At 49.7% G+C, this 24,083-nt stretch overlaps 1 protein-coding gene across 1 annotated transcript in view; it reads right to left on the bottom strand.

The window, feature by feature from the left end:
- LOC132397637 (gamma-aminobutyric acid receptor subunit alpha-3-like) overlaps window positions 1-24,083 on the bottom strand; it is a 335,495-nt gene that overhangs the window by 180,669 nt on the left and 130,743 nt on the right. Inside the window, exons 6-7 of the mRNA XM_059976409.1 lie at window positions 12,212-12,294; window positions 7,739-7,882 (exon numbers count right to left, since the gene is read on the bottom strand). Coding sequence (XP_059832392.1) covers window positions 7,739-7,882; window positions 12,212-12,294 — 227 coding nt within the window. The remainder of the gene's footprint in view (window positions 1-7,738; window positions 7,883-12,211; window positions 12,295-24,083) is intronic.

The following is a 24,083-nucleotide window of genomic DNA, read 5'->3' as shown; positions in this document are numbered from 1 at the left end:
TGTGGGTGTCAGTGATGGGGGTGAGGGGTGTCAGTGTTGGGGTTGAGGGTGTCAGTGATGGGGGTGAGGGGTGTCAGTGATGGGGGTGAGAGGTGTCAGTGATGGGGGTGAGAGGTGTCAATGTCGGGGGTGAGGGTGTCAGTGTGGGGGTGAGGGGTGTCAGTGTTGGGGGTGAGGGTGTCAGTGATGGGGTTGAGGGTGTCAGTGATGGGGTTGAGAGTGTCAGTGATGGGGTTGAGGGTGTCAGTGTTGGGGGTGAGAGGTGTCAGTGTTGGGGTTGAGGGTGTCAGTGTTGGGGGTGAGAGGTGTCAGTGTCGGGGGTGAGGGTGTCAGTGATGGGGGTGAGGGGTGTCAGTGTTGGGGGTGAGGGTGTCAGTGATGGGGTTGAAGGTGTCAGTGATGGGGTTGAGAGTGTCAGTGTTGGGGTTGATGGTGTCAGTGATGGGGGTGAGGGTGTCAGTGTTGGGGGTGAGGGGTGTCAGTGTTGGGGGTGAGGGTGTCAGTGATGGGGTTGATGGTGTCAGTGATGGGGGTGAGGGGTGTCAGTGTTGGGGGTGAGGGTGTCAGTGATGGGGTTGTTTCAGTGTTGAGGGTGAGGGGTGTCAGTGTCGGGGTTGATGGTGTCAGTGTTGAGGGTGAGGGTGTCAGTGTTGAGGGTGAGGGTGTCAGTGTTGAGGGTGAGGGTGTCAGTGTTGGGGGTGAGGGTGTCAGTGTTGGGGTTGTTTCAGTGTTGAGGGTGAGGGGTGTCAGTGTGGGGGTGAGGGTGTCAGTGTTGGGGTTGTTTCAGTGTTGAGGGTGAGGGGTGTCAGTGTGGGGGTGAGGGTGTCAGTGTTGGGGTTGAGGGTGTCAGTGTTGGGGTTGAGGGTGTCAGTGATGGGGGGTGAGTGTGTCAGTGTTGGGGTTGAGGGTGTCAGTGATGAGGGTGAGGGGTGTCAGTGATGGGCGTGAGAGGTGTCAGAGTTAGGGTGAGGGTGTCAGTGATGAGGGTGAGAGGTGTCAGTGTTGGAGTGTGAGCTTGTTACTTTTGGGGAGTGAGGGTGCCAGTGTTGGGAGTTGAGGATGTTAGTGTTTGGGTTGAGTGTGTCAGTGCTGGGAGGCGACAGTGTGAGTGTTGGGTTGTGAGGAGTGTCAGTGTGAGGGGTGTGGGGTGTCAGTGATGGGGGTGAGAGGTGTCAGTGTGAGGGGTGTGGGGTGTCAGTGAAGGGGGTGAGGGAATCAGTGTTGGGGTTGAGGATGTCAGTGTTTGCTGGTGACGGTGTCAGAGTTGAGGGTGTGTGGTGTCAGTGTTGGGGGTGAGGGGTGTCAGTGATGGGGGTGAGGGTGTCAGTGTTGGGGTTGTGTCAGTGTTGAGGGTGAGGGGTGTCAGTGTCGGGGGTGAGGGTGTCAGTGTGGGGGTGAGGGTGTCAGTGTGGGGGTGAGGGTGTCAGTGTGGGGGTGAGGGTGTCAGTGTTGTGGGTGAGGGGTGTCAGTGTTTGCTGGTGACGGTGTCAGAGTTGGGGGTGAGTGGTGTCAGTGTTGGGGTGAGGAGTGTCAGTGTTGGAGGTGAGGAGTGTCAGTGTTGGGAGTTGTGGGTGTCAGTGATGGGGGTGAGGGGAGTCAGTGTTGGGGTTGAGGGTGTCAGTGATGGGGGTGAGGGGTGTCAGTGATGGGGGTGAGAGGTGTCAGTGATGGGGGTGAGAGGTGTCAGTGTCGGGGGTGAGGGTGTCAGTGTGGGGGTGAGGGGTGTCAGTGTTGGGGGTGAGGGTGTCAGTGATGGGGTTGAGGGTGTCAGTGATGGGGTTGAGAGTGTCAGTGATGGGGTTGAGGGTGTCAGTGTTGGGGGTGAGAGGTGTCAGTGTTGGGGTTGAGGGTGTCAGTGTTGGGGGTGAGAGGTGTCAGTGTCGGGGGTGAGGGTGTCAGTGATGGGGGTGAGGGGTGTCAGTGTTGGGGGTGAGGGTGTCAGTGATGGGGTTGAGGGTGTCAGTGATGGGGTTGAGAGTGTCAGTGTTGGGGGTGAGAGGTGTCAGTGTTGGGGTGAGGGTGTCAGTGTTGGGCTTGATGGTGTCAGTGATGGGGGTGAGGGTGTCAGTGTTGGGGGTGAGGGGTGTCAGTGTTGGGGGTGAGGGTGTCAGTGATGGGGTTGATGGTGTCAGTGATGGGGGTGAGGGGTGTCAGTGTTGGGGGTGAGGGTGTCAGTGATGGGGTTGTTTCAGTGTTGAGGGTGAGGGGTGTCAGTGTCGGGGTTGATGGTGTCAGTGTTGAGGGTGAGGGTGTCAGTGTTGGGGGTGAGGGTGTCAGTGTTGGGGGTGAGGGTGTCAGTGTTGAGGGTGAGTGTGTCTGTGTTGGGTTTGAGGGTGTCAGTGTTGGGGGTGAGGGTGTCAGTGTTGAGGGTGAGGGGTGTCAGTGATGGGGGTGAGGGTGTCAGTGTTGGGGGTGAGGGGTGTCAGTGTTGGGGTTGAGGGTGTCAGTGTTGGGGGTGAGGGGTGTCAGTGTTGGGGGTGAGGGTGTCAGTGTCGGGGTTGATGGTGTCAGTGTTGAGGGTGAGGGTGTCAGTGTTGGGGGTGAGGGTGTCAGTGTTGGGGGTGAGGGTGTCAGTGTTGAGGGTGAGTGTGTCTGTGTTGGGGTTGAGGGTGTCAGTGTTGGGGGTGAGGGGTGTCAGTGATGGGGGTGAGGGTGTCAGTGTTGGGGGTGAGGGTGTCAGTGTTGAGGGTGAGGGGTGTCAGTGATGGGGGTGAGGGTGTCAGTGTTGGGGGTGAGGGGTGTCAGTGTTGGGGTTGAGGGTGTCAGTGTTGGGGGTGAGGGGTGTCAGTGTTGGGGGTGAGGGTGTCAGTGTTGAGGGTGAGGGTGTCAGTGTTGAGGGTGAGGGTGTCAGTGTTGGGGGTGAGGGTGTCAGTGATGGGGTGAAGGGTGTCAGTGTTTGGGGTGAGGGTGTCAGTGTCGGGGGTGAGGGTGTCAGTGTTGAGGGTGAGGGTGTCAGTGTTGAGGGTGAGTGTGTCAGTGTTGAGGGTGAGGGTGTCAGTGTTGAGGGTGAGGGTGTCAGTGTTGTGAGTGAGGGTGTCAGTGTTGAGGGTGAGTGTGTCAGTGTTGTGAGTGAGGGTGTCAGTGTTGAGGGTGAGGGGTGTCAGTGTCGGGGGTGAGAGGTGTCAGTGATGGGGGTGAGGGTGTCAGTGTTGAGGGTGAGGGGTGTCAGAGATGGGGGTGAGGGTGTCAGTGTTGAGGGTGAGGGTGTCTGTGTTGGGGGGTGAGGGTGTCAGTGTTGGGGGTGAGGGTGTCAGTGTTGGGGGTGAGGGTGTCAGTGTTGGGGTTGTTTCAGTGTTGAGGGTGAGGGGTGTCAGTGTGGGGGTGAGGGTGTCAGTGTTGGGGTTGTTTCAGTGTTGAGGGTGAGGGGTGTCAGTGTGGGGGTGAGGGTGTCAGTGTTGGGGTTGAGGGTGTCAGTGTTGGGGTTGAGGGTGTCAGTGATGGGGGGTGAGTGTGTCAGTGTTGGGGTGAGGGTGTCAGTGTTGGGGTTGAGGGTGTCAGTGATGAGGGTGAGGGGTGTCAGTGATGGGCGTGAGAGGTGTCAGAGTTAGGGTGAGGGTGTCAGTGATGAGGGTGAGAGGTGTCAGTGTTGGAGTGTGAGCTTGTTACTTTTGGGGAGTGAGGGTGCCAGTGTTGGGAGTTGAGGATGTTAGTGTTTGGGTTGAGTGTGTCAGTGCTGGGAGGCGACAGTGTGAGTGTTGGGTTGTGAGGAGTGTCAGTGTGAGGGGTGTGGGGTGTCAGTGATGGGGGTGAGAGGTGTCAGTGTGAGGGGTGTGGGGTGTCAGTGAAGGGGGTGAGGGAATCAGTGTTGGGGTTGAGGATGTCAGTGTTTGCTGGTGACGGTGTCAGAGTTGAGGGTGTGTGGTGTCAGTGTTGGGGGTGAGGGGTGTCAGTGATGGGGGTGAGGGTGTCAGTGTTGGGGTTGTGTCAGTGTTGAGGGTGAGGGGTGTCAGTGTCGGGGGTGAGGGTGTCAGTGCGGGGGTGAGGGTGTCAGTGTGGGGGTGAGGGTGTCAGTGTTGTGGGTGAGGGGTGTCAGTGTTTGCTGGTGACGGTGTCAGAGTTGGGGGTGAGTGGTGTCAGTGTTGGGGTGAGGAGTGTCAGTGTTGGAGGTGAGGAGTGTCAGTGTTGGGAGTTGTGGGTGTCAGTGATGGGGGTGAGGGGAGTCAGTGTTGGGGTTGAGGGTGTCAGTGATGGGGGTGAGGGGTGTCAGTGATGGGGGTGAGAGGTGTCAGTGATGGGGGTGAGAGGTGTCAGTGTCGGGGGTGAGGGTGTCAGTGTGGGGGTGAGGGGTGTCAGTGTTGGGGGTGAGGGTGTCAGTGATGGGGTTGAGGGTGTCAGTGATGGGGTTGAGAGTGTCAGTGATGGGGTTGAGGGTGTCAGTGTTGGGGGTGAGAGGTGTCAGTGTTGGGGTTGAGGGTGTCAGTGTTGGGGGTGAGAGGTGTCAGTGTCGGGGGTGAGGGTGTCAGTGATGGGGGTGAGGGGTGTCAGTGTTGGGGGTGAGGGTGTCAGTGATGGGGTTGAGGGTGTCAGTGATGGGGTTGAGAGTGTCAGTGTTGGGGGTGAGAGGTGTCAGTGTTGGGGTGAGGGTGTCAGTGTTGGGCTTGATGGTGTCAGTGATGGGGGTGAGGGTGTCAGTGTTGGGGGTGAGGGGTGTCAGTGTTGGGGTTGATGGTGTCAGTGATGGGGGTGAGGGGTGTCAGTGTTGGGGGTGAGGGTGTCAGTGATGGGGTTGTTTCAGTGTTGAGGGTGAGGGGTGTCAGTGTCGGGGTTGATGGTGTCAGTGTTGAGGGTGAGGGTGTCAGTGTTGGGGGTGAGGGTGTCAGTGTTGGGGGTGAGGGTGTCAGTGTTGAGGGTGAGTGTGTCTGTGTTGGGGTTGAGGGTGTCAGTGTTGGGGGTGAGGGTGTCAGTGTTGAGGGTGAGGGGTGTCAGTGATGGGGGTGAGGGTGTCAGTGTTGGGGGTGAGGGGTGTCAGTGTTGGGGTTGAGGGTGTCAGTGTTGGGGGTGAGGGGTGTCAGTGTTGGGGGTGAGGGTGTCAGTGTCGGGGTTGATGGTGTCAGTGTTGAGGGTGAGGGTGTCAGTGTTGGGGGTGAGGGTGTCAGTGTTGGGGGTGAGGGTGTCAGTGTTGAGGGTGAGTGTGTCTGTGTTGGGGTTGAGGGTGTCAGTGTTGGGGGTGAGGGGTGTCAGTGATGGGGGTGAGGGTGTCAGTGTTGGGGGTGAGGGTGTCAGTGTTGAGGGTGAGGGGTGTCAGTGATGGGGGTGAGGGTGTCAGTGTTGGGGGTGAGGGGTGTCAGTGTTGGGGTTGAGGGTGTCAGTGTTGGGGGTGAGGGGTGTCAGTGTTGGGGGTGAGGGTGTCAGTGTTGAGGGTGAGGGTGTCAGTGTTGAGGGTGAGGGTGTCAGTGTTGGGGGTGAGGGTGTCAGTGTTGGGGGTGAAGGTGTCAGTGTTGAGGGTGAGGGTGTCAGTGATGGGGTGAAGGGTGTCAGTGTTTGGGGTGAGGGTGTCAGTGTCGGGGGTGAGGGTGTCAGTGTTGAGGGTGAGGGTGTCAGTGTTGAGGGTGAGTGTGTCAGTGTTGAGGGTGAGGGTGTCAGTGTTGAGGGTGAGGGTGTCAGTGTTGTGAGTGAGGGTGTCAGTGTTGAGGGTGAGTGTGTCAGTGTTGTGAGTGAGGGTGTCAGTGTTGAGGGTGAGGGGTGTCAGTGTCGGGGGTGAGAGGTGTCAGTGATGGGGGTGAGGGTGTCAGTGTTGAGGGTGAGGGGTGTCAGAGATGGGGGTGAGGGTGTCAGTGTTGAGGGTGAGGGTGTCTGTGTTGGGGGGTGAGGGTGTCAGTGTTGGGGGTGAGGGTGTCAGTGTTGGGGGTGAGGGTGTCAGTGTTGAGGGTGAGGGTGTCAGTGTTTATCGGTGAGGGGTGTCAGTGTTGGGGGTGAGGGTGTCAGTGTTGGGGGTGAGGGTGTCAGTGTTGGGGTTGAGGGTGTCAGTGTTGAGGGTGAGGGTGTCTGTGTTGGGGGTGAGGGTGTCTGTGTTGGGGGTGAGAGGTGTCAGTGATGGGGGTGAGGGTGTCAGTGTTGAGGGTGAGTGGTGTCAGTTTTGAGGGTGAGGGTGTCAGTGTTGGGGGTGAGGGTGTCAGTGTTGAGGGTGAGGGCTGTCAGTGATGGGGGTGAGGGTGTCAGTGTTGGGGGTGAGGGGTGTCAGTGTTGGGGTTGAGGGTGTCTGTGTTGGGGGTGAGGGTGTCAGTGTTGAGGGTGAGGGGTGTCAGTGATGGGGGTGAGGGTGTCAGTGTTGGGGGTGAGGGGTGTCAGTGTTGGGGTTGAGGGTGTCAGTGTTGGGGGTGAGGGTGTCAGTGTTGTGAGTGAGGGTGTCAGTGTTGAGGGTGAGTGTGTCTGTGTTGGGGGTGAGGGTGTCAGTGTTGAGGGTGAGGGTTGTCAGTGATGGGGGTGAGGGTGTCAGTGTTGGGGGTGAGGGGTGTCAGTGTTGAGGGTGAGGGTGTCAGTGTTGAGGGTGAGGGTGTCAGTGTTGGGGGTGAGGGGTGTCAGTGATGGGGGTGAGGGTGTCTGTGTTGAGGGTGAGAGGTGTCAGTGATGGGGGTGAGGGTGTCAGTGTTGAGGGTGAGGGTGTCTGTGTTGGGGGGTGAGGGTGTCAGTGTTGGGGGTGAGAGGTGTCAGTGATGGGGGTGAGGGTGTCAGTGTTGAGGGTGAGGGTGTCAGTGTTGGGGGGTGAGAGGTGTGAGTGATGGGGGTGAGGAGTGTCAGTGTTGGGGTTGAGGGTGCCAGTGATGGGGGTGAGTGTGTCAGTGTTGGGGGTGAGGGGTGTCAGTGTTGGGGGTGAGGGGAATCAGTGTTGTGGGTGAGGGGTGTCAGTGTTGTGGGTGAAGGGTGTCAGTGATGGGGTGAAGGGTGTCAGTGTTGTGGGTGAGGGGTGTCAGTGTTGTGGGTGAAGGGTGTCAGTGATGGGGTGAAGGGTGTCAGTGTTGTGGGTGAGGGTGTGAGTGTTGTGGGTGAGGGGTGTCAGTGTTGTGGGTGAAGGGTGTCAGTGTTGTGGGTGAGGGGTGTCAGTGATGGGGTGAAGGGTGTCAGTGTTGTGGGTGAAGGGTGTCAGTGTTGGGGGTGAAGGGTGTCAGTGTTGTGGGTGAGGGTGTGAGTGTTGTGGGTGAAGGGTGTCAGTGTTGTGGGTGAGGGGTGTCAGTGATGGGGTGAAGGGTGTCAGTGTTGTGGGTGAAGGGTGTCAGTGTTGGGGGTGAAGGGTATCAGTGTTGTGGGTGAAGGGTGTCAGTGTTGTGGGTGAGGGGTGTCAGTGATGGGGGTGAGGGGTGTCAGTGTTGTGGGTGATGGGTGTCAGTGTTGGGAGTGAAGGGTGTCAGTGTTGGGAGTGAGGGGTGTCATTGTCGGGGGTGAGGGTGTCAGTTTTGGGAATGAGGAGTGTCAGTGTTGGAGGGTGAATGGTGTCAGTGTTGTGGGTGAGGGGTGTCAGTGTCGGGGGTCAGTTTGTCAGTGTCGGGGGTGAGGGTGTCAGTTTTGGGAATGAGGAGTGTCAGTGTTGGGGGTGAGTGTTGACAGTGTTGAGGAGTGATGTGTGTCAGTGCTGGAGGGTGAGGGGTGTCAGTGTCACTGAGTGAGGTGTGTCAGTGTGAGTGAGGTGTGTCAGTGTTGGGGGTGAGGTGTGTTAGTGTGAGTGAGTGAGGCCTGTCAGTGTTTGGTCGTGGGCGTCAGTGTTTGGTGCAGTCTATATCACTATGAAAGAGAAACCACACACCTGTGTTTGACCGGATGATCTCTGTGCCAACTGTCTGTCCTAACAGATCATACTGGTTCAATCTTGATCCGTCCTCGGCCACCACTACTGAGTTGCCCTGTCCGTGAGTCCAGACGTATATCACCTCCGAGTTGGTGTAGGCATCTGTTGAAACAGATCAGTGTCGTGAACTGCTGGCTGCCCACAAAACATGGGACAGCTCCCACGAGCAGTGCTGTGACCGGAATGCAGCTGCAGTGTAGTTCCAGGCACCCTGCAGGACATCCCCCATCACTGACCCATGAAGAACTTCCTCTCTCTCAGCAAAGATGTCCTCAGGAAGCCTCTGGGAGATTTAGCTCTTGCAATCTAAGCACCATATGGCTGCCACTTCTAGACTTGCTATCCAGACTGGATAGAAAGATACCTCTTCTCTCCCCCTCCATTGATGCTGCCCAACCTGCTGAGCACTTCCTAGTTTATTCGAGGTAAGTGGGCTGTATCAGTCCCTTAGCCTTTATTTTCATTTCAGCATAAATGAAATCCCTTATGGGAACTGTGCACTGACTGTACCCGGTGGCAGGGCACAAAGACCAGGGCAATAACTCATCCATTACCACTCCATTTACCCCAACTATCTGAAACCCAGGGCTCCAGCCACCTGGACCTCAAGACTCTGGGAAAAACAAGCAGCAATGTTTTGGAAGTTTCTTGGAATTTCACTGCACCATGTCAGCATTATCACAGTGGACACTGACAGTGAATCGCATTTGGCCTCCGTGCTGAACCATATGGCTTTTTCCACTCTCTCCTAGCTCCCCACTGTGCTCAGACCAAAGCAACAAGGACCATGCTGAGGGCTTTTCTTCAGAGCATCGGAGAAAGGAAGGAGCAGTCTTTGATCATCCTCAGCAGGTTGTCACAGTGCGTTTGAGCACAAGCTGAAAGGAGGGGGAGAAGCTGGTGCCTGGCCTCTGAGGAAGAATTAATTCCCACTGTAGGCAGAACAACGGTTCCAGGGTCACACTCAAGATCTATCTCAGCACCCTATCTCCAGGAATCCCATTCGGGAAATGGGAAACACACATAGCAGGACTAGTTTGATAACCATGGGATGCCTGACCTCTCACAGTAGGGAGGTGTGCGATGACCCTGATGGAGCCAGGACGTGGGACAGCGAGTGTCCATTAGTTGAGAGTTGAGGAGGTTAACACAAGGTCATGAAACAAGCTTATTGGTCTGCAGTTACGGACAGTTACGGAGGGTGTGGCTGCCTTTGAGAGAGGTAGGTGATCCAAGATGTCGTGCTGCAGGAGCCTCAGCCCTTGAAGCTTCCCAACAAGTCTGAGATTGTTACTGGCTGTGAGGGTGAGAGTTGGGGCCGTACAAAGAATGAGTGACCAATCCATGGTCCCATGGTTCAGAGAGCTATTCGGAGGGAGAAGAAGAGAAATGTAGTTGTAATTGGGGATAGTATAGTCAGAGAAACAGGCACGATTCCCTGTCGCAAGGATCAAGCATCCCAAAGGCTCTGTTGTCTGCTGGGTTTGGGGCATCTCATTTAACTTGCAGAGGCAATTGGAGTGGGAGAAGAATTCAGCTGTCATCTTTCATGTGTGCGCCAACAATGTTAAGAACAAGAAAAGAGGTTCTGCTGAGGGAATTTGAGCAGCTGGGGACTGAATTAAAACACAGAACCAAAAAGGTTCTCTGCATCTGTCTCTGGATTGTTACCCTAGCCACATGCAGATTGGCTCTGCGTTCATAAATTCAGGGAACTAAGTGCTTGGATCAAAGATTGGTGAGGGAGAAATGTGGGACATTGGAATCAGTATTGAGAAAGAGCGAGCTGTCCCAATGGGATAGGCACCACATGAACCATGCAAGGACCAGGGTCCCGGTGAACTACATAACCAGGGCAGTGGACAGGGGTAGAACGTGATAAGAAATTATCTTCCAGTAACATGGAGACAAAATTGAAAAGGGTAATGAATACAGGACAGAGTGTTTACTTGAACTTGTGCAGTATTTGGGGCACCATAGGAGCGGTTAGTGTGACACTATTGCAGCTCGAGCGTTGGAATTTGGAGTTCAATTCCGGCATCCTGCATAAGAAACTATATATTTTTCCCATGTGCACGTGGGTTTTCTCTAAGTGCTCTGGTTTCCTCTCACAGTCCAAAGGGATACTAGTTAGTAGCCTAATAGGACATTGTAAATTGTCCTGTGATTAGACTAGGGTTAAATAGGTGGTTTCCAGGTAGTGTGGTTTGTTGGGTCAGAAGGGACTGTTGCACGCTGTATTTCCAAATAAATACAGTAAATAATACGAAATAAGATAGATGATCTTATGCCACAGTTCAAAATTGCACCACTGAGTTGTGGCTGAAAGAAGATTACAGTAGGGAGCTTAACATCCAAGGATACTCATTATATTAAAAGGACAGGCAGGTCAGCTGAGGGGGTGGGGTGATTGTTGGTGAAAAAGTAGAATCAAATCCTTAGAAGATGGAGTTTGTGGGAAGAGTTAAGAAACTGCAAAGATAAAAAGGCTCTGATGAGCATTATAAATAGGCCTCTGAACAGAAACTAGGATGTGGGCAATACATTACAAAGGGAGAAAGAAAAGGAAAAGGGATTATTGTGAGCAGTTTTGGGCCCCTTATCTACTTGTGTTGGCAAAGGAGGTTCATGAGAATAATCCCAGAAATGAAAGGGAGTGTTAAATGAGGAGTGTTAAATGAGGAGTGTTAAATGGCTCTGGACTTATACTCGTTGGAGTTTAGAAGAATGAGGGGGAATATCATTGTAACCTACTGAATATTGAAAGGCCTAGTTAGTTCGCATATTGGTGGTATGTCTCCAATTGTGGTAGGGAACAGCCTCAGAATACAAGAATGTCTCTTTAGAACAGAGATGAGGAAGAATTTCTTCAGCCAGAGGTTAGTGAATCCATGGAATTCATTCATTGCCACAGATGGTTGTGGAAGCCAGGTCACTGGGTATATTTAAGGCAGTTGTTGATAGGTTTCTGGTTAATAAGTGCATCACAGGTTATGGGGAGAAGGCAGGAGAATGAGGTTGAGAGGGATAATAAATCAGACATGGTGGAATGGTGGAGAAGACTCGATGGGCCAAATGGCCCAATTCTGCCCCTGTGTCTTATTGTCTTAAATATAAATTTGTTATATTTATAAATGTGTATATGTCACTGTAAATAATTAATTGAATATACAATTTTATATATTTAGTTAAGTTATGATGCGTAAATAGTTTATGGGATGCTGTTCTGAAGCCACGTGTCCGAGTATTTGTTCTTGCAGAAACGTGGTTCCTGGACAACATCCCATGCATCATCAATCGTCAGTCCATGCCACTCAGACATCTGCTAATATTATTTACTGTGACTGTATGTCCTTTTGTAAATATATGTGCTTCATAACTACAGTGTATGTGCTGTATGTCACTGTCTGTACTGTGTTTTGGCCCCGGAGGGACGCTGCTTCGTTTAACTGTAAAAAAGTTGATTGACAATCAAACTTGAACTTGAACTTTATTACCTTTCTTGAGTGGTGTGTAACGTGTGGGTATTGACATATCTTCAACAGCTATGCTCCCTGTAATGTGTAATATGTTGTTGTACTGGCCACTATTATTGACAGCCAACTGACTTCAGTAAAGACACAGTATGTTGTGGGAACAGCAGGAACTTAGCAACAGAAAAGGCAGGGAGACACAAGACACTGCAGATTCTGGAATCTGGAGCCACACAGAAGAACCTGGATGTCAGGCAGATGTCGGGTCACAACCCAACACGTTGTCTGTTCAATCACCTCCACGGGTTTTGTTTGACCAGTTGAGTTCCTTTTGTGTTGAGTAGACAAGACACCTGCTTATGAACAAAAGGTTCAGAGTTTGCAGCGGTTGTCACCCCGGACATTCTCACAATCACAGACACACCACCCCCACCCTAGACATTGTCTCAACACTGCTGAAGGCAGAAAGCCAGGTGACAACAGAACATTCTGGAAAGACAGCAGATTGGGAAAAAGGTAAACTGGTAACTCTGATGAGACCCTCCCTTTGGAAGGTCATCTCCAACTCCCTTTCTCTCTCCACCGTCTACTAAACTTCTGACCCAAATCTGCATTAATGGCAACAGGGATAGTGACTGCAGTTCTGGTGACCCATCGACGTTCATCAGTTGATCCTAGCGATTCATCCAGGAGCCTAGTGAGGTGTGGAACTTCTTCACTGTGAACCTCAGAGAGCTGAGAGTCCTCATCCTCTGGGAAGATGCCACTGGATACTTGTACACAATGGAATGAAGGTTTGGGGTGTTTTTCTCTGTGCATGTGGGGTAGTTTAGCTGCAGTCTGATTAGTGCAAGGGGAAGGGCCCCAGTCCTACTCCCATTCATATTCTTAGTGGATTGCCAATGACTAGAGTCTGCAGCAGCAGGTGGAGAGCTGGACTGTGAGCACCCATACTTACAGCTGCCAAATTTCAACGGGCAGGCGTGTGCATCCATGGGGAAGTCCTCCAGGTGCATCGGACATTCAGCGTTTATCGTCAGTCTGCAGGCAAAGGGAAACATACATTAGTCACCTCCAACATCACGTTGGCAAGAATGTTTAAGAACACCTGGAAGTGTTGAATTATATGCCAACACCACCTCTACAGGGAACCCCAGCTGACAATCTTCAAAAACAATCAAAGTGCAGATTGACTGAAGTGTTTGTGTAATTAGCTTTGAATCATCATGAGGGCATGACAGCTCTTGTCAGTGTGTAGCCTCAACTGTTCTGGATTCTCTCCAGTGCGGGAGTGGGTCTCTGTCAGATTGACACTGGCGAGTAAAAGGCAATTAAAAAGTCTCCTATTTCCATATTACTCATGGCCATAGACTGTTTAATAGTTGGGAAGCAGCTGGGAGGTATTTAGAGCTTTCCATTGTGGCAGACGGAATACAGTGTTGGGAAGTGTATAGTCATGCATTTTGGTAGAAGAAATAAAAGGGTAAATTATTTTCTAAATGGAGAGAACATTCGTAAAGCTGAGGTGCAAAGGGACCTGGGAGTCCTTGTGCAGGATTCCCTAAAGTGTAATTTGCAGTTTGAGTCTGTGGTAAGGAAGACAAACGCAATGTTAGCATTCATTTTAAGAGGTCTAGAATATAAACACAAGGATGTAATGTTGAGGCTTTATAAACCACTGGTGAGGCCTCACTTGGAGTATTGTGAGCAGTTCTAGGCCCCTTATCTTAGAAAGGATGTGCTGACAATGGAGAGGGTTCAAAGGAGGTGACAAAAATTATTCCAGGATTGAATGATGTCATATAAAGAGCATTTGATGGCTCTGGGCCTGCATTCACTAGAATTCAGAAGAATGAGGGGTGACCTCATTGAAACATATCAAATGGTGAAAGGCCTTGATAGAGTGGATGTGGAGAAGATGTCTCCTGTGATGGGGGTGTCTAAGAACAGAGGACACAGCCTCAGAAGTGAGGGACATCCTTTTAGAACAGAGATGAAGAAGAATTTCTTTAGCCAGAGAGCGGTGAATCTGTGGAATTTGTTGCCATATGCAGTGATGGAGGCAAAGCCTTTACGTATATTTAAGGCAGGGGTTGATAAGATTCTCAATTGGTCAGGGCATGAAGGTATACAGGGGAGAAGGCAGGAGATTCGGGCTGAGAGGAAAGATGGAATAGCCATGATGACATGGTGGAGCAGACTCAATGGGCCAAATGGCCTAATTCTGTTCCTATATCTTACAGTCATATGCTATTACTGTTCACTGAGTTCAATCCTGGGCATTTTTATTGAAGATTTAAAACTTGATTTTGAAGTCAACATTCTTGATAACCAACCGGGGGGAGATTGGATAAGATAGCTGCAAAAGGGCTAATGATTAGCTGTATATCCTTGGTTCAGCATCACCAAATCTATCAAGAACAGATGAGCACACAGGTCTTTGACTGTTACTGAACAAGAAGGAATTGTAAGAAGGGGGTTGGCTCAGTTTTGGTTGGCAGCAGGAGCGTTCTTTCAAATGCTCGCTTGCTCCTGGAATAATAAAGGAAGGATTTCTCTGTTAACAGCTGGTGTACTCAAGTTACTTTCCTACATCCTTTCCTGCTTATGTCAGAACAAGCCAGTCCTGTTGTAGGATGAGCTGCCTGTCTTCAGTTGATCTCTGTCCGCAGACACTACCTTATCTGCCGGGTGTTTCAGATTCCCAGTAGTTTGAAGATACTTGGACATGTTCGTGGATAGGGAATATTTAGAGCAGAGTTTCCCAACCTGGGGTCCACGGACTACTTGGTTAATGGTAAGGGTCCATGGTATCAAGCTCTTACCATTGACCCCTGGCTTAGACAGGTAAGGGCAAGTGGGACTAGCTTAAATGGGCATCCTGATCAAAGCAGATGAATTGAGCCAAAAGGCCTTTTTCTGTGCTGAGGTGACTCTATGACAACCACAATATTCTGCACCTCACAGCTCCAGCTCATTGCTTTTTGCTTCTTTTCTGTTTTTAGCCATCCTCATTCACTGGACAGGCTGAACTAGGTGACAAAACTAATTGGGGAGGAGTTAATGCAAATGAGATCCTACCTTTAATCCAGGGCAAGAATAGCCACATGAATAAACACCAATGTCTGCAGAGATCCATTTTGTGATGTAGTGATGTTAAGAGAAACACAGAAATTTACAGCACTTCAGCCCACAATGTTGTGCAGACCATGGAACCTATTCTAGAAACTGCCTAGAATTTCCCTGCTGCATAGCCCTCTATTTTTCTAAGCTCCATGGACCCATCCAAGAGTTTCTTAAAAGACCCTATCGTATCCGCCTTCTACCACTTTTGCTGGCAGTGCATTCCATGCACCCACCACTCTCTGTGTGAAGGCCTGTTTTAAGTGTCTGGATTCCCAACATGGTGTTTGAATATTCAGGGGTTATCCTGTCACTGGGATGTGCTCCCTTCAGTATGTAATTTGATGGAGTCAAACCAAAAATATTGGAGTAAACTTTATAATGCTGACCACTGACATTGTATTTAACTGTTATCTTTGTGCTCAAATTATAAACCCTCAAACACCAGAAAATCTGCTGATGCTGGAAATCCAAATCGACACACACAAAATGCTGGAAGAACTCAACAGGCCAGGGAGCACCTATAGAAAAGAGTAAACAGTCGACATTTCGGGCCAAGACTTAGTCCTGAAGAAGGGTCTCAGCCTGAAACATCGACTGTTTACTCTTTTCCATAGATGTTACCTGGCCTGCTGAGTTCCTCCAGTATTTTGTGTGTGTTGCTATATAAATGCTCAAAGTAGGTTGAGATTTTAATGGAAGATTCTCCCAGTGGACAAAGTTCCTCCTGAGTGTCTGCTTGTGCTGGATAAAGACCTCTCATATTTGTGTTGCTCATTCTTTGAAGTCATGACAGACATTACCAAAAACAATGGTGTTATTCAGACAACCTTAGTCACAATATATGACTTACATCCCCTTTGTTCTCTCCAGCCCTCTCCATCTATGACTACTGCTGATGGGTCTTTGCCCTGAAGTGTTGATGCCTCTCCTTTCTTTTCAGGTGCTGCCTGACCCACGGTATTTTCACTGTTATAATGTCATTAAACTGGAGAGGGTGCAAAAAAGGTCAACAAGCTTCGGTTATAAGGAGAGAGTGGAAAGGCTGAGATCATATTCCTTGAAGGATAGGGAGCTAAGAAATAGAACTGATTGATGTTTATAAATTCATGAGGAGCATAGATTAGGTGAATTCTGAGGGTAGAGGTGTTCAATATGAGTGGGCATGTATTTAAGGTGAGAGGACTGCAGGGAACTTTCCCTTAAACTTTTCACCTTTCACTCTTAACTCTTCCAACCTCAGTGGGAAAAGCCTGCTTGCATTTACCCTATGTCTACCCCTCATAATCTTGTATACCTCTATCAAATCTCCTCTCAATCTTTTACATTCCAAGGCATAAAGTCCTAACTTATTCAATCTTCCAAGATAGCTCAGGTCCTCCAGACCCAGCAACATCCTTGTAAATCTTCTCTGTACTCTTTCAACATTATCTGCATCTTTCCTGACCAAAGCTGCACACAATGCTCCAAGGTAGGCCTCAGCAATGTCTTAGCAACACACTCGAGATGCTGGAGGAACTCAGCAAGCCAGGCAGCATCTATGGAAAAGAGTACAGCCGACGTTGTAGGCCGAGACCCTTCATCAGGACTCTGTCTTATACAACTTCAACATAACTTCCTATCTCCTGTACTCAGTAGTTTGACTAATGGAGGCCAACGTGCCAAAAGCTTTCTTGATGACCCTAAAACCTGTGGTGCCATGTTTGATGATTTATGAACCTGTATTCCCCGATCCCTTGGTTCTACCGCATTCCTCGGTGCCCTACCATTCACCGGTGGTGATAACTATTTTCAGATTTGGGATGGGCAGGCATCGAATAAATGCCAAGGGTCAGCAGAGAGTTGCAAACACAGCCCAGACCATTATGAAAATCAACCTCCCCCCCATGACTCCATGTACACATCACTCTACCTCTGCAAGACAGCCAAGATGTTGATCATTTCCTCTTTTGTTGGGCAGAAGGTACAAAGCTTTGAGAAGACACACTCCCAGGCTGAAGGACAGCTTTTATCCCACTGTTGTGTAACTCATAAAATCAGCTCTTGTACATGAAATATGAACTCTTCATCTCACAAAAGCCCTCATTGTGGTCCTTACACTTTCTCTGTTTCCCTACACTGAACGTTCCCTGGAACCTAAATGCTATATTTTGCATTCTGCTCTTCTTTTTATGACCTCAAAGTACCAATACAAAGAAGCATCAGTCTGCATGGCATGCAAACAAAAGTCTTCTGCCATACCTCAGTACATGTGGCAATGATAAATCGGTATCAGTAGCTCGGAGGTCGCAGAGATAGCGAGGTGCAAGTCATGGAGCTTTTACAAAAAGCGAAGAGAAGTTTCCAACTGAGCACTAGATTGAAGTTAGGAAATCAAACATCCTCTGCTGCTCCTGCTGGCCCCGTGGGTCTCTGATGGCTGAGGTTATCTGCAGAAGCAGATTTACCTCGAGACTGAGCACATTTGTGCCTGTAATATACATATAACAGTAATCTTACATATGTTTGACTGCGATTGTGCCCACTGGGAACTTAGTCTTGGCACTTGTTGGTATGATGTTCCCATGTGCAGGTGATGTGTGAGGAGGCCTTTCAGCCCATTATGTCCTTACTGGGTGAAAAAAAAAGACAGGACTAAGCTGGTTTTTACTTAAACATTACAGGGAGAGATCAGAAAGGCTGGGCTTGTTTCTCCTAAACAAAAGGAGATTGAGGAATGAGAAGCGTATGAGGGGTAAAGACAAGGTGGGTAGTCAGAACCTTTTCCCCATGGTAGGGGAGAAAGAGAGGGCATATGATGAGAGGAATGAGTTATAAACGAGATCTGAGGGGAGAGAGTGGTTGATGTCTGGAACAAGCTGCTGGAGGAGGTGGTGCAATCAGATATATTTACCACGTTCGAGAGGCGTTTAAACAAGCACCTGAATAGACAAGGCATAGAGTGATATGGACCTAACTCAGAAAATGGGTTAGTGAAGAAGGAGAAATGGGTTAGCATGGAAGTCATGGGCAGAAGGGCCTGGTTCTGTGCTGTCCACCTTAATAGCTCCTTGCCATATACTGTATCTGTAGTCTTTGCAGGTCAGGTCTAATTGCAGTCTGCCTCTTCCACCTCAACATGCAGTGAGTTCCAGAGTCTCACCCTCCAGGTGAAAACATTTCCCCTGCTCTCCCACCCGTTCCTTTAACTCATCAGTTCCAAGTCTGACCGTGTCATGATACTCGTTCCCAAGTGGTGCAGGCAGGTGATAGGCAGAACCTACACTCACTGTCCAACTAGAACTGTAAGTGATCAGAGTGCCGGCTGGGTCTCCAGTGTCTGGCTCCCTCAGCGTGGCACTAATTGATCAGTGGAGTCGGTGAGAGCCAGCAACAGAGTTTCCCTGCTAGTACCAGGGGTCTGATCTCTCCACTACGTGGTTACAGAGTCAAGGAGGCATACAGCTTGGAAACAAGTCACACAGTCCACCACGTCTACCCTCATGAGTGGGAATCTATTGGTAATAATACCATTTCCCAACACTTAGCTTGTGGCCTTCCTCATCGAGCAATTTCACTTACTTACACTGAGTGCCATCAGTGAGCCAGCTTCCGCTGCTCCTGTAGGTATTCAATACTCTCTGTGTGAAGCAGATCTCCTCAAATCCCCCTCAAGTTTATCCCTTCTGATACTAAATGTATGCCTTCTAGTTTTACTCACCTCTGATAAGGGAAAAAGTTTGCTGCAGTCTGCCTCCCTCTTTGTTTTATAGAGCTCAGCCATGTTTCTTCTTAACCGCCTATGCTCCAGGGGAAACAGAACTAATTTCTCCTCCTAACTGAAGGATCTAATATCTGTGATCCGGTTGAATCTCCTCTGCAAACTATCCTGCACTATTAAATCATTGTGATGGCCAGAGCACTGGGAGTTCAGGAGAGGATCAGGGAGAACAAGTGACAGGATAAGGTGAATGTGTGGGCACCATTATCTTCACTCTGTGGTAAACTCTAACTAGCTGTTTCTGGCACATTGACAACCAACCCCAGTTACAGTGATGAGAATCAAGCAGACAGCACTTCAACACTAGAGGGGAGAAAACCACACGAAAATACAACTGCAGATGCTGTGGATCAAAGAGTACGTACACAACGCTGGAAGAACTCAGCAGGTCAGGCAGCATTCGTGAGAAAAGAGTAGCCAACATTTCGGGCTGAGACCCTTCATCAGGAATGGGGGGGGGGGGGGGAGAGAGGGCCGAAGCCCAGTAATAGAGATAGGGGAAGGGGTAGGGCCTAGAGGTGCCAGGTGTAAAACCAATCAGAGGAAAGTTAAAAGGGGGAGGGGGAGGGGGTAAGCATGAAAGAACTGTAGAGATAAATAAGCAGAAAGTTGAAAGGGGAGAGAGGCAGAGAGGGACCTGGGATAGGGGAAGGAGGAAGGAGAGGGAATTACCAGAAATTGGAGAATTCAATGTTCATACCACCAGGCTGGAGGCTACCCAGATGGTAGATGAGGTGTTGCTGCTCCAACCTGAGTTTGGCCTCATCATGGCAGTAGAGGAGGCCATGTATGGACATATCTAGATGGGAATGAGAGGCAGAGTTGAAGTGGGTGGCAACTGGGAGGTCCTGTCTATTGTGGCGGATGGAGCGTAGGTGCTCGACGAAGCAGTCCCCCAATCTGCGTCGGGTCTCGCCAATGTAGAGGAGGTCGCACCGGGAGCACCGGATGCAATAACAACTCCAGCAGACTTGCAGATGAAGTGTTGCCTCACCTGGAAGGACTGTCTGGGGCCGGGAATGGTGGTAAGGGGGGAGGTGTGGGGACAGGCGTAGCATTTGCGCTTGCATGGATAAATGCCAGGTGGGAGTTCTGTGGGGAGGGACATTTGAGAAGTCCTGGAATGGAAATTCTGGGAGCAGATGCGGTGGAGACGGAGGAACTGGGAATAGGGAATGGCATTTTTGCTTTGGGCAGGGTGGGAAGAGGTATAGTCAAGATAGTTATGGGAGTCAGTGGGTTTGTAGAAGATGTCAGTGGCTAGTCTGTCTCCAGAGATGGAGACCGAGAGATCAAGAAAGGGGAGAGAAGTGTCCGAGATGGACCAAGTGAATTTAAGGGCTGGGTGAAAGTTAGAAGCAAAATTGATGGAATTGACGAGCTCAGCATGGGTGCAGGAAGCAGCACCAATGTAGTCGTCGATGTAGCGGAGGAAAAGTTGGGGAGTGGTGCCAGTATAGATTTGGAGCATAGACTGTTCCACATAACCCATGAAGAGGCAGGCATAGCTGGGGCCCATGCGAGTGCCCATGGCTTTGCCCTTGATCTGGAGAAAGTGGGAAGAACCAAAGGAGAAGATATTGAGAGTTAGAACAAGCTTTGCCAACCGGAGGAGTGTGGTGGTACTGGGGAACTGGTGGGGTCTGTTATCTGCTGCATCTGCTCCCAGGATGAGGCTTTCCATTCCAGGACTTCTCAAATGTCCTCCTTCTTTTAGGATCATGGTTTCCCTTCTGGCGTCATCAAAGATGCCCTCATCCGCATCTCCTCCACTTCCCGCACTTCAGCAGTTAACCCATCCTCCCGTCACCACAACAGGGACTGGGTTCCCCTTGTCCTCACCTACCACCCCACCAGCCTCCAGATCCAACACTTATCCCTAAATATGTCCATACATGGCCTCCTCTACTGCCATGATGAGGCCAAACTCAGGTTGGAGGAGCATCACCTCATCTACTGTCTGGGTAGCCTCCAGCTATGGTATGAACATTGAATTCTCCAATTTCCAGTAATTCCCTCCCCTTCCCCCTTCCCCTATCCCAGGTCCCTCTCTGCCTTTCTCCCCTTTCAACTTTCTGCTTCTTTACCTCTACAGTTCTTTCATGCTTATCCCCTCCCCCCTTTATCTTTCCTCTGATTGGTTTTCCACCTGGCACCTCTAGGTCCTACCCCCTCCCCTATCTTTATTACTGGGCTTCGGCCCTCTCTTCCCCCCCCCCCCAATCCTGATGAAGGGTCTTGGCCCAAAGCGTTGGCTACTCTTTTCTCATGGATGCTGCCTGGCCTGCTGAGTTCTTCCAGCATTGCGTACATATTCTCAGAAAACCACACGACCTTGTAAAAGCCAATTTCTCTGGTCATCTTGGTCTCAGTTCCCCTGTTTGGTCATTAGGGATGTACAGTCCAGAAAAAAATGATGTCCAATTTCTAGAACAGAATCTAAATAAAAAATGTAATTTTGGGATTAAGAAGAGAAAACGTAAAGCTCAGTGGATCAGGCAGCACCTTAAACAACCAGAAAATAGGAAGAAAAGTGGGCCACTCAGCCCTTCAAGCACACAACATCATTCAATATGGCCATGGCTGATCTACACTAGCCTCAAATCCATTTCAGTGCTAGATTCCCCATAACACACAATTTCCTGAACTTTCAAGTATTTATCTATCTCTTCCTTAAATATATCAAATTCCCAGCTTCCACCATGGAATTTCTTCTCCTGGAGAGTGATAAATCACTGGAATTCTGGAGATTCATCACTCTCTGAAAGAAGAAATTCAGTTCTTAATAACCTGAAACTGTTTTTGTAGCTGTTTTCTCTTGTTTGAGATGCTATCTCTAGAGAAAATATTTCAAAATCTGCCCTGTCAAGCCCTCTTAGGATCTTATATATTTCATCTGTGGAGTGAAAAAGAGACCATTCATCATCACATTCCACCAGAAATATCTGGGCAATATGTTTTGGGAGTCATGCCAGTGAAACCACACCCTGGCCTAGATATTCCACTGACAAGATGCCCTCAGCTTGGCCCAGAGTGGAGGGAGGTATTCTGCATTCTGTTAGAGAGACCTTCGCTCACCTTCTCTGCTTGTTGCTTGTTGAGTTCACTGCTCAGGCTGTTCTGTAACCAGAGCAACCAGCAAGCTTTGCCATTGACTACTCCTGTTCCAGCCAGACGTTTGGCTTCAGCCCCCTCAGCTCAGTGATGGAGTTGAGATGTGACCTGGGAAGTGGGGTAAGAAGAGTCCCACAGCTAGTGGGCCTGCTCCCTATGTCACTGGCCTTCTTGTGCACTGAAACTCTGAGAGGATGTTCTGAAAATGACACCCAATTGGTGAGCTGACCACCAATACATCACCCATACATTCCTCAACAGGTGGTGGGTGTGAACTCCCTCCAGTTTGAAATAGTTTGACTTTGCTATTTCTGGTGGCAGGGAGACTCAAAGATTCTCAATAGGGAGTACAGGTGTAGCAGCCATTTGAATCTTCTTACCAATGGTATTTGCTGCCCCCTTTATCTTTGATCTTATCAATCACATTGTTATCCTGAACAGACCTATTTGATAACTAACACCTGATCTTTCACCTTACCTCATTATGACTTTTGCACCTTATCTATCAGCCTGCATTACATTTTCTTTGCAACTGTAGCACCATATTCTTCATTCTGTTATTGTTGTCCTTACTTAAGAACGATCTGTAGAGATGGCTTGTATACCAAAGTTTTTCATTCTGTGTTGCTACATGTGACAATAAAAAAACTTTCTACCAATTTAAGCAAGGGATATAAGCTGTCAGCATCCACTCAGCCAAGAGGAGCAATCTACTCAGCCTACCCTCCCAGTAAAGCCCTGATGTTCACACGCAGCCCGTGACCAGTGTGGACAACACTGGTGGAAACTAGGGCAGCATACTTTGCTGAACAGGTTCAAAGCCATGTGGGTTGGTGCTGGGGATCTGGAGTAAAGTACTGTATCTGCTTTGCGTTTTGTGTTACACTGAGAGTCTCAGACACGATGTATCCTTTCAAACCACACAACTTTTGACATGCCATTCAACGTTCAGGCCTCCCTGTTTCCCTGATCTTCCTAACCTTGCTATGGTCTACTCTACTGGATGCTATACTCCATGTGGCATCTTGTTATCAGCTTAATTAACTCATCAAATTCCCTCCTTCAGATGCAGCGTCTTCTCACACACTCTTTAGATATCTGAATCACCAGCTCAGTGCTATAAGCTGTCAATGGCCTAAGCCCAAGAGATTCTGCAGATGTTGGACATCTTGAGAAACAAAAAATAACTGTAGGAACTCAGCAAATGAGGCAGCGTCGAAGGAGAGGAATAAACAATTGACATTTTGGGCCAAGACTCTTAATCAGCGCTGAGAAAAAGGCGGCAGAAAACAGAATAAGATGTAAGGGAAAGGGGACGGAGTAAATGCTGGTAGGTGATAGGTGAGATCAGGTGAAGGGGAAGGTGGGTGGGTTGAGGAGAGGGCTGAAGTAAGAAGCTGGGATGTGATAGGAGGAAGACACAATGGGCTGAAGAAAAAAGCATCTAATAGGAGAGGACAGTGGACTATGGAAGAAAGGGAAGGAGGAGGGGCCCAAGAGGAAAGAGATGAACAGATGAGTGGAAGAGAAGGGGTGAGGGGGAAGCAGAATTGAAAAATAAAGGATGATGATTTACTGGAAGATAGAGAAAATGATGTTCGTGCCACTAAGTTAGAGATTATTCAAATGGAATATGAGGTGTTGCTCCTTCAACTTGAGTATGGCCTAATTATGGCAGAAGAGGAGGCCACGGATAGACGTCAGAATAGGAAAGGGAAATCAAATTGAAATGGGTGACCAGTAGAAGATTTTTTTTGTTTGTTTTTGTGATACTGTGGGAAGTCGACTTTTTGAGTCCTTCGATTAACCCTAACCCAATCACGGGACAATGTACAATAACCAGTTAACCTACCAAGTACATCTTTGGATTGTGGGAGGAAACCAAAGGACCCAGAGAAAACCCATGCATTTCATGGGAAGGACACACAGGGACTCCTTACAGAACAGAAGAACGTACAGGGACCCCTTACAGAACAATGCCGGAATTACACTCTGAACTTCGGAATGCTCCGAGTGGTAATGAAGGACGTACAGGGACCCCTTACAGAACAGTGTCGGAATTGCACTCTGAACTTGGGAATGCTCCGAGTGGGAATGAAAGATGTACAGGGACCCCTTACAGAACAGTGCCGGAATTACACTCTGAACTTGGGAATGCTCCGAGTGGTAATGAAAGATGTACAGGGACCCCTTACAGAACAGTGCCGGAATTGCACTCTGAACTTTCGAATGCTCCGAGTGGTAATGAAAGATGTACAGGGACCCCTTACAGAACAGTGCCGGAATTGCACTCTGAACTTGGGAATGCTCCGAGTGGTAATGAAAGATGTACAGGGACCCCTTACAGAACAGTGCCGGAATTACACTCTGAACTTCGGAATGCTCCGAGTGGTAATGAAAGATGTACAGGGACCCCTTACAGAACAGTGCCAGAATTGCACTCTGAACTTGGGAATGCTCCGAGTGATAATGAAAGATGAACAGGGACCCCTTACAGAACAGTGCCGGAATTGCACTCTGAACTTTCGAATGCTCCGAGTGGTAATGAAAGATGTACAGGGACCCCTTACAGAACAGTGCCGGAATTGCACTCTGAACTTCAGAATGCTCCGAGTGGTAATGAAAGATGTACAGGGACCCCTTACAGAACAGTGCCGGAATTGCACTCTGAACTTGGGAATGCTCCGAGTGGTAATGAAAGATGTACAGGGACCCCTTACAGAACAGTGCCGGAATTGCACTCTGAACTTGGGAATGCTCCGAGTGGTAATGAAAGATGTACAGGGACCCCTTACAGAACAGTGACGGAATTGCACTCTTAACTTGGGAATGC

The sequence above is a fragment of the Hypanus sabinus genome, chromosome 8 (assembly GCF_030144855.1).
Source record: "Hypanus sabinus isolate sHypSab1 chromosome 8, sHypSab1.hap1, whole genome shotgun sequence".
Classification (NCBI taxonomy): Eukaryota; Metazoa; Chordata; class Chondrichthyes; order Myliobatiformes; family Dasyatidae; genus Hypanus; species Hypanus sabinus.
The sequence above is the reverse complement of the archived record's forward strand: the minus strand, read 5'-3'. Positions and strand labels throughout refer to the sequence as shown.